The 17,278-nt window shown below is 45.8% G+C and overlaps 1 protein-coding gene across 3 annotated transcripts in view; it reads right to left on the bottom strand.

Moving 5' to 3' along the window:
- Positions 1-17,278, bottom strand: part of LOC142592652 (protein NEDD1-like) — a 137,605-nt gene that overhangs the window by 32,599 nt on the left and 87,728 nt on the right. For all 3 annotated transcript variants that reach the window (XM_075704214.1, XM_075704216.1, XM_075704215.1), the window contains one exon: positions 15,803-15,870. In XM_075704214.1, coding sequence (XP_075560329.1) covers positions 15,803-15,870 — 68 coding nt within the window. The remainder of the gene's footprint in view (positions 1-15,802; positions 15,871-17,278) is intronic.

The following is a 17,278-nucleotide window of genomic DNA, read 5'->3' as shown; positions in this document are numbered from 1 at the left end:
GGGGTAGTTGGAGAAGTATGGGAGAGGCCTTTGCCCTGCAGTGGGCGTAACTAGGCTGATGATGATGATGATGATGGTGGACCACTTCACCTGATAGCCAGAGGCAATGCTGATTCCCGACATCACAGCAGCTACTGTTGCCACAGCCTTCGTATCAAAGTGCGTGGCTCAGTTCGGCTGTCCTGCAACCACTGTCACGGACCGCGGACGTCAGTTTGAGTTGTTTTTCACCGAGCTCCTCAGGCTGCTCAGAACAGCGAGGCTACCAATTGCTTCTGATCATCCTCAAACAAACGGACTTGTAGAGCATTTCCATCACCACCTCAAAGCAGCACTCACAGCGCATGGTCTCCCTTCCACATGGGTCGAGGCTCTTCCTCTCACGCTACTCGGCATCCACTCCGCATTCAAGGATGACCTTTCGTGCGCCTGCACCGAGCTCGTTTATGGTGCCCCTCTGTCTGCCAGCAGACTTCTTTGAACCCACAGAAGCTGCTCTCTCTCACCAAGCGAATATGTCGACAAGCTCCGAGATGTTCTCCGTGATCTCCAACCACAGCCAATGCAATCCTACCCACGCACTGCATACGTGACTACGGACCTCAACACAACGAAGCATGTTTTTGTGCGCTATGGCCCTGTGCGCAGACCTCTCCAGCATCATTATATCGGCCCCTTCCATGTTTTGAACGCCGTTCTACTTATGTTGTCAACATGAATGGGACAAGAGATGCAATAGCACTCGAGCGGCTCATGCCAGCCTACAACGACTGCCCCGTTTCCTCTGTTTCAGCCTTTGAACAGCTGGCGCCCGATGGCCTTCCTACTCATCACCAGGCATCCCTGCTCATTGCGTGCATTGGCACCCCAGCTGTATGCACAGCCTGGAAACACTGTTGGCAAGTGGAGCCATATAGGAGCAAGACAGGGGCTCCAAGATCAACGATTGCACTTGTTGTGGAGCCCGTGTTTGTCGTGCGAATTCACATGCAGAGCTCAGACTGCTTTCCGGTGTTTTTCTTGCCGTACCTGTGTGTTTTTCTATGTGCATGTCATGCACACAGCTGGTGAAAAGTTAAACCTCAATATAACGAAGACGGCACCAATCGGCCCTTCACTTCATTATATCAAAATTTTCTTGCAGAGTTGACTTCTGTGACCGACAAAACTGGTTGAATAAAATAAAAGGCAGACAAAACACCGAAACATTCCGGTGATTCACTTGGCAGTATTCGCCGTAGTACAACCATGTTATGTGGTGAACCATACCAAGCATGGAGGAGGGGAGGAGAATACTACTGTTAAGGAACATAGCATGTGTTCCTTAGTTGATGCATGCACATGCACCATCTCTGGTCACAACACAAGCACCTAGAGCCCTAAGAAGTTTACTGGCAGGCCTTCAGAGTTTTACGAAGACCCCCACTCTTTTCCTGGTTTTAAACTTCCATCAACTTAGAGCATTTTTATCTTACTGACTTCCTTTCCCAAAACACAGATGTTCTTTTCCTGCTTCTCTGTGCACGGCGAGTGCAATAATTAAGGAACATGACACAATTCAGATATAATTGAAGGCAAAACAATGGCTCAAATCACCACAGCAGCATCAGAAACAGCTCTGAATGGTTGCCAGTAAGCTTACAGACGCCTAGGTGTTCGCAGTGTCTCCGGAGACTGCATATGCATGCCTGTATAATTAACAAATGCATACTTTGTCCCGTGGCGGTGACCCCTTTTTATTCTTGATATACTTCATCGCATAACATGGCTATATTGAGGCAAAGCTGACCAGCAAACTTAAAATTATCCAGCTAAAACTAATTTTGAGATTGAGATAATGGGTTTGGGCCCAGAGAAGTGTATGGGAGCCAGTCGGAACCTCCAGTCGATATCGAATTAGCCAAAATATTGACACTTTTATACAAGTAAGTACAGTTACTGATAGATTTTATTACCCGAAAGGGGCATAAAATTTTCTCAACTATCAGATCATTAGGAAAAACTAAATTCAATGACACTAAGGTTGCAGTTTCACTCGAAAGGCGAAGCACTAATACCGATAGCTAAGTGTCACAACACTACACAAAGTAAGGTTCATAGTTTTGCTGGCCGTAAAAATTTTAAACATTTGTTTATTAATTAAATTATAGTGAGCACGCCTCACACACGCACAGGCAAACATAACATCTCACCCGATGACTGCGAACATGACTGCAGGTGTCATGAAGAACGCAAACAGAGGGAAGTGAACAGTTCTACTGCCTCTCTGAAACTTGATATGCGACCGCCAGCACTATGCACAAGTGAAGACAGCGCACGGCCCCACGCGCTTGACCACGTTACTGCACACCCACCTCGCATGCGCAGGAAAGCGGCGCACACCAAACCACCATGTTTGTCGGCTAACGCTCACACCCGCAGGAGGGAGGCTAGCATGGGGAGGTGTGTAAAGCTCGGCACGTATTTTTCTTGCCAGCTGGGATTCCCTTGGCGTACCGATGCTGCTAGGGACGCTGCTGCAGGAAGCGCTGTGCCATGAGCACGGAGGAAGACATTTAGGAGGTGAAACTCCCGTCAGCGCGAGCGAGCGCGGGCGACCAGATAAGGTCACAATTGTATGCGCCAACAGGGCGGTATGCAGTGGCGGCGCCATGCGGCGCATAGAAGCCGCAGCGGAAAAAAAAAAATGCAGCGGCCGGGCAGGCGGGTCCAGCGCGCTCTCCGGCCAATTCCTCCGTGCCATCAATAGAAGTCAGGTGCCCGTGGCCAAACGGGAGCAACAGGCTCGACCGGTTGCCCTGGCAACCAAAACGGCTGTAATTTCTTTCCAGGCCGCCAGCATGATAATGGCTCCGCGGGCTTGTGACCTTTTCTGGTCGCCGCAAACAGCGGAGTTTCCAATCCTAAATGTTTCTTGCTCCGTGGCCATGAGTTAAAAAAAATTAAATTATGGGGTTTTACGTGCCAAAACCACTTTCTGATTATGAGGCATGCCGTAGTGGAGGACTCCGGAAATTTTGACCACCTGGGGTTCTTCGACGTGCACCTAAATCTAAGTACACGGGTGTTTTTGCATTTCGCCCCCATCGAAATGCAGCCGCCGTGGCCGGGATTCGAACCCGCGACCTCGTGCTCAGCATCCCAACACCATAGCCACTGAGCAACCACAGCAGGTATGGCCATGAGTAACTACTTAAGAGGAAAAAACGAAATCAGGAAAGAAACAATTTATAATAACTCAAAGGGAAGCTCCTTACTTTTCAAAGTGAGATCAGGATGCCTTAGAACATGCACATATAAAGCGAGGTACAACAGGGAATAGAAAGCATGTGCTTGCAGCGGTAAAGCTAGGGAAACAATGGAGCATGCTTTGTTAGAATGTGAAGATACCTGCCCAACGGTCAATTTATGCACCTCTGGCCTCCTTGAAGCCCTTGGGTTCAGTGTTAACAGGGGAATAGTAAACGTGTTCGCAATAGAGATTAGCAAGAGGCGATTGGAAGATTAGTGGAAGTAGGGAAACAACAAAAAACAGACGTACAAAATCAAAGTTCACAATATGGGGTCAGAAAATTTGGTTGTGCAAGTTCATAGTTCTTTTTTCGTTTTCAATCTAGGTAGGACATTAGGCAATATAATGACAAGAGCTTCGTGGCACAACCCACCAGGCCATTTCAAATGGAACGCTCGCAGCATCCATCCATCCATCCAGCCATCCAACCAGCCATCCAACCATCCATCCATCCATTTATCCATGCAGGCAGCTTGTTCGTTTTTCGAGCCTTGAATAGTGAGTAAAGGCCTTGTGGCCTGACTGCCCAGGAGTTGCCGAGCTCTTTTGCTTAGTGGGTACCACCACCGTGGGGGCGAGTGCCACACCTGAAAGCTCACTGCGCACACGTCACATTCACATTAGCTGTGCACCTTTTTCTGGCTTCCTTGTACAAGATATTTCCTTCGATTTTCAAAGTAACTGTTTATTTCTCTTTTTTTCCATGTTTCACAGGATCGGGAATATGCTGAGTGGTCGCCTTCACAGTGCACACAGTGGGGTGTGCCGCAACAGTTATCGTAGGGGTGATCTTTGCCACCACAATTTGCACATCTGAGTTGACTTCGGCAGCTTTGCAAGCCATGGCCACACATCTAGCACTTGAAACACTAACAAGGGTTAGGAATGCTAGGTCGGGCACGTAATTTAGTACTACCTGTCTCGAGCGTGTCTGTTAGCACACTAGAAGCAAATGTAATGATCAGATACTTTGTTTAAATTTCATTGTCTTGCCCCATTTTTTTTTTTTTACTTCAATGACTTTTCGGTCTCGCCAGCCTTCCAATAGTTCTGCTTTGGTTAGTTCTAACAAGTCCACATCTGAGATCTTGCCTCAGACTGTTCAGGGACTTATGTCGGTCATTGTTATCTGGATGGCAGCAAAGGCTCTGAGCTTTGCTAGCTTTTCATGTTGCAGCTTGTCACAAAACTCAAGGAAGAGGTCGCTACTTGCCATCGTTCTAGCGTTATAGCCTTGTCCAATGGTGTCCATTAGGGATTTAGACAAAGGAAAAGGTGACATAGCCCTTACTGATATTTCAGGTTTATCGCCATGGACTAGTTAACATCTTACTCATTTGCTTAATTCAACGATCATGAAACTGTAAATGCCGGTTGATTCAGTCCTTGACAACCTTTATACAGTTATTAGCTTACTGCCAGGCCTTTGCAGTCACTAGACATGATGTCATCTAGGAAATCCAATGCATAGCATTCCACAGTTTACAAGGTTATCGATTTATTTTGTAGATGGACAAACCTCAAGGAGGGGGTAGCCACTTGCCATCTTTCTAGCTTTAAAGCCTGATGGTGTCTGTTAGGGATTTAGATAAAAGGTGACATACCGTTTACTGGTTTTTTCAGGTTTATTGCTGTGGATAATGTGGTATCGTGGAAAAGGTTCTTTGTGTTGAACAAAAAAGTTCAAGAAGTCTTTGGTGCGTACACACTGAGCAACGGTACAATCAGGTAGCAAACTGAAAGATGCTCTATGCATGTTGGACGTAGTTGTTTCGGCAGTAACGACAGCCACCCACCATGAATGAATGTATGTGGTTTAGTGGCGCAAGGGCCAGATATGGCCAAAGAGCGCCAAGACAGTGTTAGTGGTTTCGCGGTGGAATGATGAGTTCTGTGACGAAGATGTGACTTGGCTGTAAAGTGGCCTAAAAATAGTCGCTCTAAAGTGCGTAAAATCTATGTGCTATAAAATTATGGCGATGATTAATGACGAGTACTATGAACATTAAAATCCATCGTAGAAGGATGATGCAAAATATAAAATATATAAGATGGTAAAATTTCTTGGAGCACTGCTGCCTCGCCAGAGCCCTTGAACCACAAGGGCCTAGAGGCATGTGCTATTCAAAAATAATTATCATAGCGCCATCCTCTGAAGAGAGGAGACGCTACGAAACTGTGGGGCTAAAAACATGAAACACAACATCTTTCAGATAACTTAGAACTGCGACGGTGTCAAATAGCGGTTCTGGGCCGAGTAACATTACTGGATGAAGGGGGATCTGCTGCTGGTATGCTATGGGAAAATGTTTTTTTCTTTCAGGTTCGGCTTTCCGACACTCCAGAAGGACGTGGAGGACGGTGAGCCTCTCCCCGCATCTGCCGCAGGTTGGAGGCTCGTTTCCGGTGAGTAAATAGTTATGTGTGCCGAATGTGTGTCCTATTCTTATACGACAGAATAGGACATCTGTCCGGCGTGATTTTGTTACGGAAGGCCAGAATCCTAACTGTGGCTTTATCACGTGGAGCTTATTATTTATTTCTTCGTCCCACATGCGTTGCCAGTGGTTTCGTAGTTTCCTTCTTAAGAAAGGCTTCAGGTCTTTGACAGGGACCGAAGCAGTAGGACTAACTGCATGTAATGAAATTGATGTGGCCATCTGGTCCACTAGAACGTTACCCTGGATGCCCCTATGGCCAGGCACCCAGCATATAATCACATGCTGGTTAGATACATATGCTTTACATAACACGGAATAGAGTTCAATTAAAACAGGATTTTTGCGCTTACAGAACGATATCAAAGCCTTCACAACACTTAGGGAGTCCGTAAAAATAACTGATTTTCTGAGTTTTGTTTTCCTTATATGCTTCACGGTCGACAATATTGCGTAGGCTTCAGCCGTAAAGATACTAGTTTCCGGATGCAGTACGTCGGATTCCGAGAAGGATGAACCGACGGCTGCATAGGACACCCCGTCGTGTGACTTCGATGCGTCTGTGTAGAACTCCGTACAGGAGTATTTGTGCTGGAGTTCCCGGAAATGCATTTGGATTGCAATCTCTGGGGCGTTTTTTGTAACTTCCATGAAAGATGTATCGCATTGTATCAACTGCCACTCCCAAGGAGGTAGCAGCTTGGCTGGATGCATTAGGCGAAGTTCGAGAAGTGGAACATGCATTTCATGACTAAGCTCCCTCACACGCAGCGAGAAAGGCTGTCTTACGGAAGGACGATTACGAAACAGTGTAGCATATGTCATGTCGTTAATGGTGTTAAAACAGGGATGTTCAGGATTAGAGTGGACTTAAAAAAAATATGTTTGGCTGATGTATGTTCTCTGGATATGAAGTGACCACTCATTCGATTCTGCATATAAGCTTTGTACGGGACTCGTTCTGAAAGCTCCTGTGGCTAAACGGATACCCAGATGGTGAACAGGGTCTAGCATCTTTAGCGCGCTCGGGGCGGCAGAGTGATAAATCACGGCACCATAGTCTAGGCGTGAACAAATGAGGCTTTTATAGAGTTTCAATAAAGACATCCTGTCACTACCCCATGTACTCTGGGAAAGGAGTTTCATTATGTTCATCGTTTTTAGACATTTTTCTTTAAGATGTTTAATGTGGGGGACGAAAGTGAGTCTGTAGTCAAGTATGACACCTAGAAATTTGTGTTCTTTGTTTACAGGTATTTGTTGTCCACCCAGTTCTAAGCAAGGGTCTGGGATCATTCCTCTCTTTCTTGTAAAAAGAACGCAGGTGCTTTTGTTAGGATTGATCTTAAAGCCATTCCTGTCTGCCCACATTGAGACTTTGTTCAGGCCATGCTGTACCTGTCTCTCGCACACTGCGAGGTTACAGGATTTGAAAGCTATCTGAATGTCGTCCACGTAGACAGAGTAAAAGATGGCCTGAGGTAATGAAGCGCGAAGCGTGTTCATCTTCACGATGAAGAGTGTGCAGCTGAGCACGCCTCCTTGGGGTACACCCGTTTCTTGCGTAAAAGGACGTGAGAGTGCATTGCCTACTTTTACCCGGAACGTACGATTTGACAGATAGCTTTCCATTATGTTAAGCATATTACCGTGGATGCCCATTTCTGACAGGTCTCTTAAGATTCCGTAACGCCACGTTGTGTCATAGGCCTTTTCCATATCGAGAAATATCGATAGGAAGAACTGTTTATGTATGAATGCCTCCCGAATATTTGCTTCAACACGTACGAGATGATCGGTTGTGGACCGCCCTTCTCGAAAGCCGCATTGATAAGGATCAAGCATTTTGCTCATTTCAAGGAAATGGATCAGTCGCCGATTAATCATTTTTTCAAATACCTTACAAAGGCAACTTGTGAGGGCTATCGGGCGGTAACTTGCCACTGAGGAAGGATCTTTACCTTGTTTCAAAACAGGGACCACAATAGCTTCCTTCCATGCGGTTGGAAGGTACCCTGCATCCCAGATGGTGTTGAAAAGTGTGAGTAGTGTAACTTGCGTGTCATCGTGTAAGTTTTTGAGCATTTCATACATGATTCTGTCAGATCCGGGCGCAGAGCTCTTGCATGAGCTCAAGGCAGCTTTCAACTCAGCAATACTGAATGGGCAGTTGTAGGATTCACTCTGTGGACATTTTCTTTTGAGTGGCTTACATTCTTCTATTTGCTTATATTTCAGGAAGGATTTCGAATAATGTTTTGAATTTGACACACTCTCAAAGTGCTCCCCAAGTGAGTCTGCCTGATGCTGCAGCGTATCACCCTGTGTGTTTACCAGAGGGAGTGAATATGTTTGTCTCCCTCTAATTCTATTTACGCGGTTCCAGACTTTCGCCTCATCTGTAAACGAGTTGATGTTCGATAAAAACTTTTGCCAGCTCTCTCTTCTGGCCTGTCGGCGGGTTCTCCTGCCTTGAGACTTAACTTTCTTAAAGTTAACGAGATTCTCTGCAGTGGGCGAAGCGCGTAGCAACCCCCACGCTTTGTTTTGATTCCTACGTGCGACTCTACATTCATCGTTCCACCACGGGACATGCCGTTTGCATGCCGAGCCACTTACTTCACGTATGCATTTAGATGCGGCATCTATAATAAAAGCTGTAAGGTAATCCACAGCAGCATCAATTTGTACCGAGGACATGTCATCCCATGATATGCTAGTTATGGTTCGGAATTTCTCCCAGTCGGCTGTGTCGACCTGCCACCTAGGAGCCTGTGGTAGATATTCGTTTTCTTTAAGTGATCTTAATAGTATGGGTAAGTGGTCGCTTCCGTAAGGATTGTTCGCAACTTCCCACTCCAGTTCAGGCAGTATAGACGGGGAAACTATGCTGAGATCAATTGAAGAAAAGGTATTATTTGCAAGACAGTAATAAGTGGGTTTCTTCTTATTCAAAAGGCACGCACCAGAAGAAAAAAGGAACTGTTCAACAAGACGACCTCGCGCATCTATACGACAGTCACCCCACAGGGAGCTGTGCGCATTGAGATCGCCAAGAACAACATAAGGTTCTGGCAATTCGTCTATAAATGACTGGAATTCATGTTTGTTTAATTTGTAGTGTGGGGGTACGTAAAGCGAGCTAATGGTGATGAGTTTGTTTAGGAGGACAGCTCGAACTGCCACTGCTTCAAGAGGCGTTTGGAGCTGTAAATGTTGACACGCAATGCTTTTGTGGATAACTATAGCTACACCTCCCGATGATGCGATAGCATCATCGCGATCTTTGCGATAAGTTATATACTGTCGGAGAAAGTTTGTGTGTTTTGATTTTAGGTGTGTTTCCTGTAAACAGCACTTTTGGGTTGTGTTTGTGTATGAGTTCTTGTACGTCATCCAGGTTTCTAAGAAGACCTCTGACGTTCCATTGGATAATTTGTGTATCCATATTTATTTTAAATAAGTACTGTGTCTACGGAAAGGGAGGTGATGCCTTAGGTTACAGAGCTCTTTCGAGGCCCTGTAACCGGGGTTTTGTTTTTTCTGGAGCGCTCGAGGGAACCTCGCCGCTCCTTAGGCGCTTGCTGCGCCGTAGGTATAGGTGTTGTGTCCATTGCCTCTTGTGAGGCGCCGGACACGCGCTCTTGCGAGCGAGAAGTTTTTCGTGAGAGTCTCACCTCGGAAGGCAAGACCCCTGCGCCCACCAGCCCTGAGGTCGATGGGGCTCCCTGTGGGATTTGGCTGCGCCGGCTGTTGCCAGCGCTGGGAGGGGCCGGGGAGGTCGAGGCAGCCTCAGCTGCGCCTACCTTCGTGGCCGCTATCCGCCCTGCGGGATCGCTGCGTGCAGCGCAGGTTTCCGCAGATAACTCTTGTGGGACCGGCAACCCAAGGGTAGCCGGGCCTGGTTGCTGGTTGGATGGAGTAGGCTTACCTACTTCCACCCTGGGGGCGGGAGCCAAAGGTGCCTGCTCTCTGCACGCGGGCAGGGCACTCGGCGATTGCCGCTGCGACGCTGCCCCCCGACGCGCCGCATCAGCATAAGGTGTGCTGTGGAAAGGTGAGCACCGTTTACGGGCTTCCTTAAACGAAATATTTTCTTTGACTTTAAGGGTGATTATATCTTTTTCTTTCTTCCAGTTCGGACAGGAGCGTGAGTAAGCTGGATGGTCGCCACTGCAGTTCACACAGTGAGGTGTGCCACTGCAGTTCTCGGAGGGGTGGCCCTGCACTCCACACTTTGCACAAGTTGTCTGACCACGGCAGCTCTGCGAGCCATGGCCGAACCTCTGACATTTGAAACACCTTCTAGGGTTGGGGATATATGGTCGAACGTTTAATCTGATGTATCCTGTTTCAATCGTTTCTGGCAGTACGCTGGATGCAAATGTTAGGATAAGATGCTTTGTGGGGATTTCCTTATTGTCCCGTCTAATTATAATACGCTTTACATCGGTCACATTTTGATCTTTCCATCCTTCCAGCAGTTCAGCTTCTGTCAAATCCTGAAGGTCTCCCTCTGAGACGACTCCGCGTGAGCTGTTCATTGATCGGTGTGGCGTAACAGAAACTGGAATGTTGCCAAAGGTCACCAGTCTGTCTAGCTTTTCATATTGATTTTTCTGTGGGATCTCAAGAAGAAGATCTCCACTTGCCATTTTCATCACCTTGTAACCTGACCCTAAGGCTTCGGTCAAAGATTTTGAAACTGTGAATGGTGAAATGAGTCTGGCCTGTTTTGCAGCATTCTCACTATGTACAACATGGTATTTCGGGTAGTTCTCTTTAGTGCGGGTCAAACATGTGCTGAATTCTTCGGTGCGTCCCCTCTTCTGAGGGTGACGATCAAGTAGGCGGGGAAAAGCGGGCGTTCCCATGGTATTTTGGTTTGTGTTCGGCAGCAATGGCGGCCACCCACCACGGAGCCCAACATGGGGACGCTGCAGGCCTTAACGCGTAAGGCTGCAGGCGCCAGCCGTACATTGCTACTATAACCCAATATACTATACCCAAGGGAGGGCAGATACACAAGGTTAACCCTTGCCGCCGTGGAGAAAGGAAGTAATAAGAAGTGAAGAGAAGACAGGAAAGATGTAAAAGTGGGAGAGAAAGTCGAAGATTGGAGAGGAGGACAGGAAGAGGCGACTACCGATTTCCCCCGGGTGGGTCAGTCCGGGGGTGCCGTCTATGTGAAGCAGAGGCCAAAGAGGTGTGTTGCCTCCGCCGGGGGGCCTTAAAGGTCCAAACACCCGGCATCGGCTCAACCCCCAGGATCCCCCTTTCCTCAGACACGGCTAAGCCGCGCACGGCTACACGCGGGAGGGTCCAACCCTCGTGTGCTCGGGTCCGTGGTGTCGCAACACACCAAACGCCTGCTTTCGCAGACGCCCCTGCGGGGGCACCCACCCACCATGGAGCCCAACAAGAGGACACTACAAGTTTGACAGAGCAATGACTTGCACACGCCAGCTATGCATCACTGCTATAACCCAATGCACCATACTCAAGGTTGGATATACTGCACCAGGTTAACCCAAGCCGCCTGGTAGAGACAAAAAAATGGGAAGAAAGGAGATGACAGGAACGAAAAGGTAAGTTCATAGGAAAGCAATTGATTGGGGAAAGGGACCGGAAACGCCAACCACCAGTTCTGCCTGGAGAGTCAGTCCAGGGGTGCCATCTCCATGAAGTCAAGGCCAAAGAGGTGTGTTGCCTCGGCTGAGGGGCCTTAAAGGTCCAAGCACCTGGCATTGAGTGGGCATGGGAACAACGCTACAATGCGGCTGACAAATATCTTCCGCTTCTGCCTGTTCCAGGTTTGTTACACATCTTCTAAACGCTCAGATAACGCGTTCCTTGTCGTGTTCCCATGCCCACAGCTGCTTTTGAACCATGTGCATGTGTGTTTCTGCGTGATAAAAATGTTGCTGTCCGGGGATGTCGAGCTGAATCCCGGGCCGAATTCTAATAAATCCGCGAAAGCTTCAGGTGATGACAGTTCAGTTTTAACGCTGCTTCATGATCTTCGGGACCGTTCCGCCAACATAGAACAAGGACAGGCGCGCATAATTGATTCCCTGCAAAGCCTTACAGCAAATCAGAAGGAACTGAGTAAAAACATTACAGAAATCTCCGCCCGCCTTAACGCTGTTGAAAATAAATTGCAGTTGCTCGACGCAGTTCGGGAGGACATGACCACAGTGAGCGAAAATGCTGAAAGAGCACTAGCTCAAAATGAGATATTAAAAATCCGTTTAAATGACCTTGAGGATAGGTCTCGCAGAAATAATATTGTGTTTTATAATGTTCCAGATGGACCCAATGCAACATGGGCAGAATCCGAGGAAAAAATAAGAGGTATTGTTCAAAAGAACATGTCCTTAACCTTAGCCGAACTGGACATTGAACGCGCGCACAGGATCGGTAAGGCCGTAACAGGGAAAAAGCGACCTATAAATTGTGAAATTCACGCACTACAAAACTAAAGAACAGGTCATGGGCGCAAAAAACAAACTAAAAGAGTCCGATTTCTCGATTAATGAAGATTTTGCTCCGGACACCAGGCATGCACGGAAGAAGCTTGCTGAATTCGCGAAGCAAACTGAGCCCGGTGAACCGTTTAATCTTCGTTTTAACAGGCTTATTCTGAAGAAAAAATGCTATACCTACTGCCCTATAACTGATAGCGTTCAAGCAAAAGATGAAAAACGTGTTGTAACTAACTCTGGCCCTTTGTCTCCTAGACAGCTCAACGAACATGAGCACCGACCTGCGCAGGCACCACATAACGTCTCAGTTCTTTTTACTAATATACGCAGTGTCATTGGCAATCATGATAGTTTATCTTGCACGGCCGATACTACAGCAGCTGACATCATTGTACTAACAGAAACTTGGCTCAATGAAACTGTGCATAATAATGAAATATTTTCAACGGAAAAGTGTTACCGTATATTTCGCTGTGACCGTTCTTTTGGTCGCGGCGGTGGTGTATTAATCGCTGTGTCGGACAATCTAGAATGCTTTGAAGTTAGTGTTGATACTACACTGGAGTTCAAATGTGTACAGGTAACAATTAACCATAAAGCTCTAATATTTTGTGCATGCTACCGCGCACCATCTACGCCCGTCGGCTTTTCTAACGACCTTCATGATATTCTGAACATAATTCAAACAAAGTTTCCTGGTCGTCCTATTTTTATTTTTGGTGATTTCAACTTCCCGAACATTAACTGGTCTAGCCCTGCAGTGGACGGTGACGGATCTTCCGAGTCGGCAAGTTTTTCAGCCCTCTGCTCCTTCTCGCTAACACAAATGGTTACCCAGCCGACAAGGACGACAGCTACCAGTTCTAACGTATTAGACCTTTTGCTAACGAGCACCCCAGATTTTGTTTCTGAGGTCAAATACTTGCCAGGCTTAAGTGATCATTGTTTACTGCACATCACGTTGAATTTACCGTTGAATAAAACGCCAAATACAACGAAAACCATTTACAATTATGCTAAAGCAAATTTTTCTTCAATTAATGATGGCCTCCGGTTTTTTCTCGACGATTTCGTCCTGGCATTTGCCGAACGATCTGTTAACGACAACTGGTGCATGTTTAAAGAAAAACTGCATGAATTAATCGAATTGCACGTCCCTCGTAAAATCATCACGACTAATCGTAGATCCCCATGGTTCACTCGTTCCTTAAAACGCCTCGGGAACAGAAAAAGGCGATTATTTGTCAGGGCGAGGTCGTCCGGAAGATCGGAGCATTGGTCAGCTCTAAGAGCCGCAGTTGGCACTTATAAAAAATTGTTAAAAGATGCTAAACAACATTTCTTTGATGTCACACTGCCATCATTTCTTTTAACTGATACTAAAAAATTCTGGAACGTTGTTAATGGGTCAGATCAGCCATCAATCTCTCTCCTGGATTCTCAATCAAATCCCATCCCTAACAGTGATAGTGCTAATGTACTTAACGAGACTTTTGCTAATGCATTTTCTGTCCCTTTTAGCGCATCACCACCAGACTATACTCCCGCTATCATATTTCCTATGGATCCCATTCGTTTTGACTTTGAAGGCATTATAAGTATCATAGATCGTTTAAAGTTATCCTCTTCATGTGGTCCCGATAATATCAGCACTAAAATCCTGAAAAACACTAAAGTATGTTCTTCCATCATACTTTTGAAAATATTTGAGCAATCCCTTCAAACTTGTGACCTTCCAGACGACTGGAAATTGGCTAAGGTGGTTCCACTCCATAAATCAGGCGACAAGCACCTATCACTCAACTATCGGCCAGTATCACTAACCAGCATTCCTTGCAAGGTAATGGAACATGTCATCTTGTCATCCCTAGCAAACTTTCTTGAGTCATCATCCTTTTTTACTCATGCGCAGCATGGTTTTAGAAAACACTTTTCTTGTGAAACACAGCTAATAAATTCTACAAATGATATTAACTTCCTACTTGATCGTGGCAGTGAGGTTGACTGCATCTATTTAGACTTTTCCAAAGCATTCGACAAAGTCTCTCACAGCTTGCTTCTTCACAAACTAAGTAAACTTAACATCGACCAAAATGTACTACGATGGATTGAATGCTTTTTGTCTAACAGGTTCCAGTACGTGCACGCTAACGGCATTAACTCATCACCGGTATCTGTGACCTCAGGCGTCCCACAAGGTTCTGTTATCGGTCCCTTGCTCTTTCTGGTATATATTAATGACTTGCCTAACAACGTAACATCCACAGTGCGACTTTTTGCAGATGACTGTGTAGTTTACCGGGAAATAAAAAATACTAATGACACCGTACTACTCCAGGAAGACTTAGCTACTATATCTAACTGGTGTTCACAATGGAAGATGACACTTAACGATACTAAATGCAAAGTAATGAGTTTTTCGCGTCGCGTCAATCCGTGCCCCGCTCCCTACACTATTTGTTCTTCCCTGCTAACACCGGTAACATCTTACAAATACCTCGGTGTCATTATAACGTCAAACCTAGCTTGCAAGGCACATATCATTTCTATCATCGCGTCCGCTAACCGCATGCTTGGATATCAAACGGAATTTTTCCTTAGCCCCGACACCTGTTAAACTTCTTCTGTACAAATCGCTTGTCCGCTCCAAATTAGAATATGCTAACTCAGTATGGGACCCTTTCACTAACTCTCTTATCGACGCCCTCGAAGCTGTACAGAACAGAGCAGCCCGTTTCATCCTTCGTAACTATGATCGTTTGTCCAGCGTCACAGAAATGAAAAACACATTGTCACTAACCCCTCTAGCAACGCGCAGAAAGATATCACGCCTGTGTCTGTTTTTTAAAATTTACCACATGAATTGCACCCTTAAAGATACATTACTCACGCCGCCAACATATGTTTCATCCCGCTTAGATCATCCATGCAAAGTTGGCGTTTCACAGTGCCGTACAACATCCTGCAGGAATTCTTTCATTCCAAAAACATCGTTGGACTGGAACCAGCTACCATGGGATATTGCACTTTCGAAAGATTTTGATGAATTTAAGAAGAAATTATCAACACATTATTGCTTGTCATAGCTTTGGTTCCATTTCCATTTTTCTCGTTATCATGCGCATCCTTCTGTATTTTCCCCCCAGATTTGCTGTGTTCATGTTTGTGCTAATGGTGGCGTTTTGCAATTTTCAACTTTTTTGTGCGTGATTTAGCGTTTCTTGGAAATTGTACAATTTTGAACTCGCTTCATGTTCCGGGTTGTGAATTATGTATTTGTTCCGGTATATATATGTTTTTTATATATGCGTTGTCTCCTTTTGTACAAATTTATTGCAATGTGTGTACCACTCCCCTCAATAATGCCCTGTGGGCCATGAGGGTATCTGAAATAAATAAAAAAATAAATTAGCTCAACCTCCCAAGATCCCCTTTTTTTCCAGGACACGGCTAGGCACAGTAAGGTCTAATGTACCAAATGCCTGCTGACACAGACGTCTTTGCGGGCTGCGCACTTTGGTGGAATACCAGACAAATGTGGTGCATGCGCATGCATCATCTAAGCTCAAATTACTGTCTTGACTAACCTGGAACACTTCACCAGGTGAGAGAGCCAAGTTGGCAGCATCTTCGGGGCTGGTTGGTAACTTTCCATCTGCAAGGTTTGAAAAACAAAGAATAAAGTATCATCATCACCTTGAATGTACTAATAGCATGACAGTCCACAAACTTGCACTATTTGAAATGAAATTTAAAATTAAATATTGATAAACGAATGAAACATTCTACTCATCACAAAAAGTAAATGGGTGGCACGAGAAAACGAACAGCATTGTAGCTTGAGTGAGCCTGCAGTCTCAAATAAACTTGGTACAAAGGCGCAGAGTCAAACAAGAGCTTGCACAGTTTCAACCACAGATGAAGAAATGGGAACACTTACTGTAGACAAAATGACAAAACAAACATCACAGTCGGTGCACAACATTAACAGCCAAGCATGAGAGTTCTAAACTGGGCTTGTTGGTTTACACTCACACGCAGGTAATACTGGGTTTAAATCCTAGTGATGCCGAAAAACCCACCGAATTTTCTAGTGAGCAAGTACGTACCTTGGCCTGGCACTCTGCTACTTGTACGTGTTCTCATCTCAAAAGGGGTTCTACTGATAATTCTAGTTGTGGTTTCTGGGCACCCGTTGTTCAACGGTGGAGGGCCTTTGTGCAGAGAATCTGCCGAAGCTGTGGCAGGCTTACCAGAGCTGCTGCCAGGTACAAACAGGTTCCTGGCCATGTGCTCAGCCATTAGGAACCCAAATGCATGGAAAGGTATTTGTTCCCAAGCTGCTGCCAGGTACAAACAGGTTCCTGGCCATGTGCTCAGCCATTAGGAACCTGAATGCATGGAAAGGTATTTGTTCTCAACTAGAAGGTGTACCCATCTAATAGGTGCTTTGGGATGCTATATGAGAAATTGCAACCACATGAACAGCCAAGAACCCCATTTCACGGGGTTTTGTTGTGCCCGTAGGTTTTAACAATTTGCATAGCACATGCTCCTCTCCCAAGACTGTTTACCCCAGAAATAAGTCGAGTACCAGGCTGGGGGTACACCCATGCCCATTTGCATAACCGGTGGGATAACAGGTGGAAGAGTAGAAAGAATTACCTCGTGCTTTGCATAATGAATAGTGGTGTTAGACAAATGTGTTAAGATTTTGACCCTCCTCTGTAGGCAAGTGCCAAGATATGTTCTTTCCTGTCATCAAGTGACTTGCTGTCATTCATTTCAAAAGGTTAATACAGTTGAAGAACAGCATTCTACCAGTCCAGTCTTTTTTTCTTTTTTCTCTGCACTCTTTTCCAGTTTTCTTTGCGCACAGGAATGTGTATCTAAATTCCAACTAGCGCAACTTTGTGCCTTAAATAAGTACTGTAACAGTAAAACAAAGCTTGAGAAGTGGTTAGGCTGAGATTAAGAAAGGTATGCCAGCCCTTCAAGAGCAAGTCAAAATACCAGGTCAGCTCACTAAAGCTGTTGATTAAGTGCACCCACATGCATTCCTT

The sequence above is a fragment of the Dermacentor variabilis genome, chromosome 9 (genome assembly GCF_050947875.1).
Source record: "Dermacentor variabilis isolate Ectoservices chromosome 9, ASM5094787v1, whole genome shotgun sequence".
Taxonomy (NCBI): Eukaryota; Metazoa; Arthropoda; class Arachnida; order Ixodida; family Ixodidae; genus Dermacentor; species Dermacentor variabilis.
This window is presented reverse-complemented; position numbering and strand designations above follow the sequence as displayed.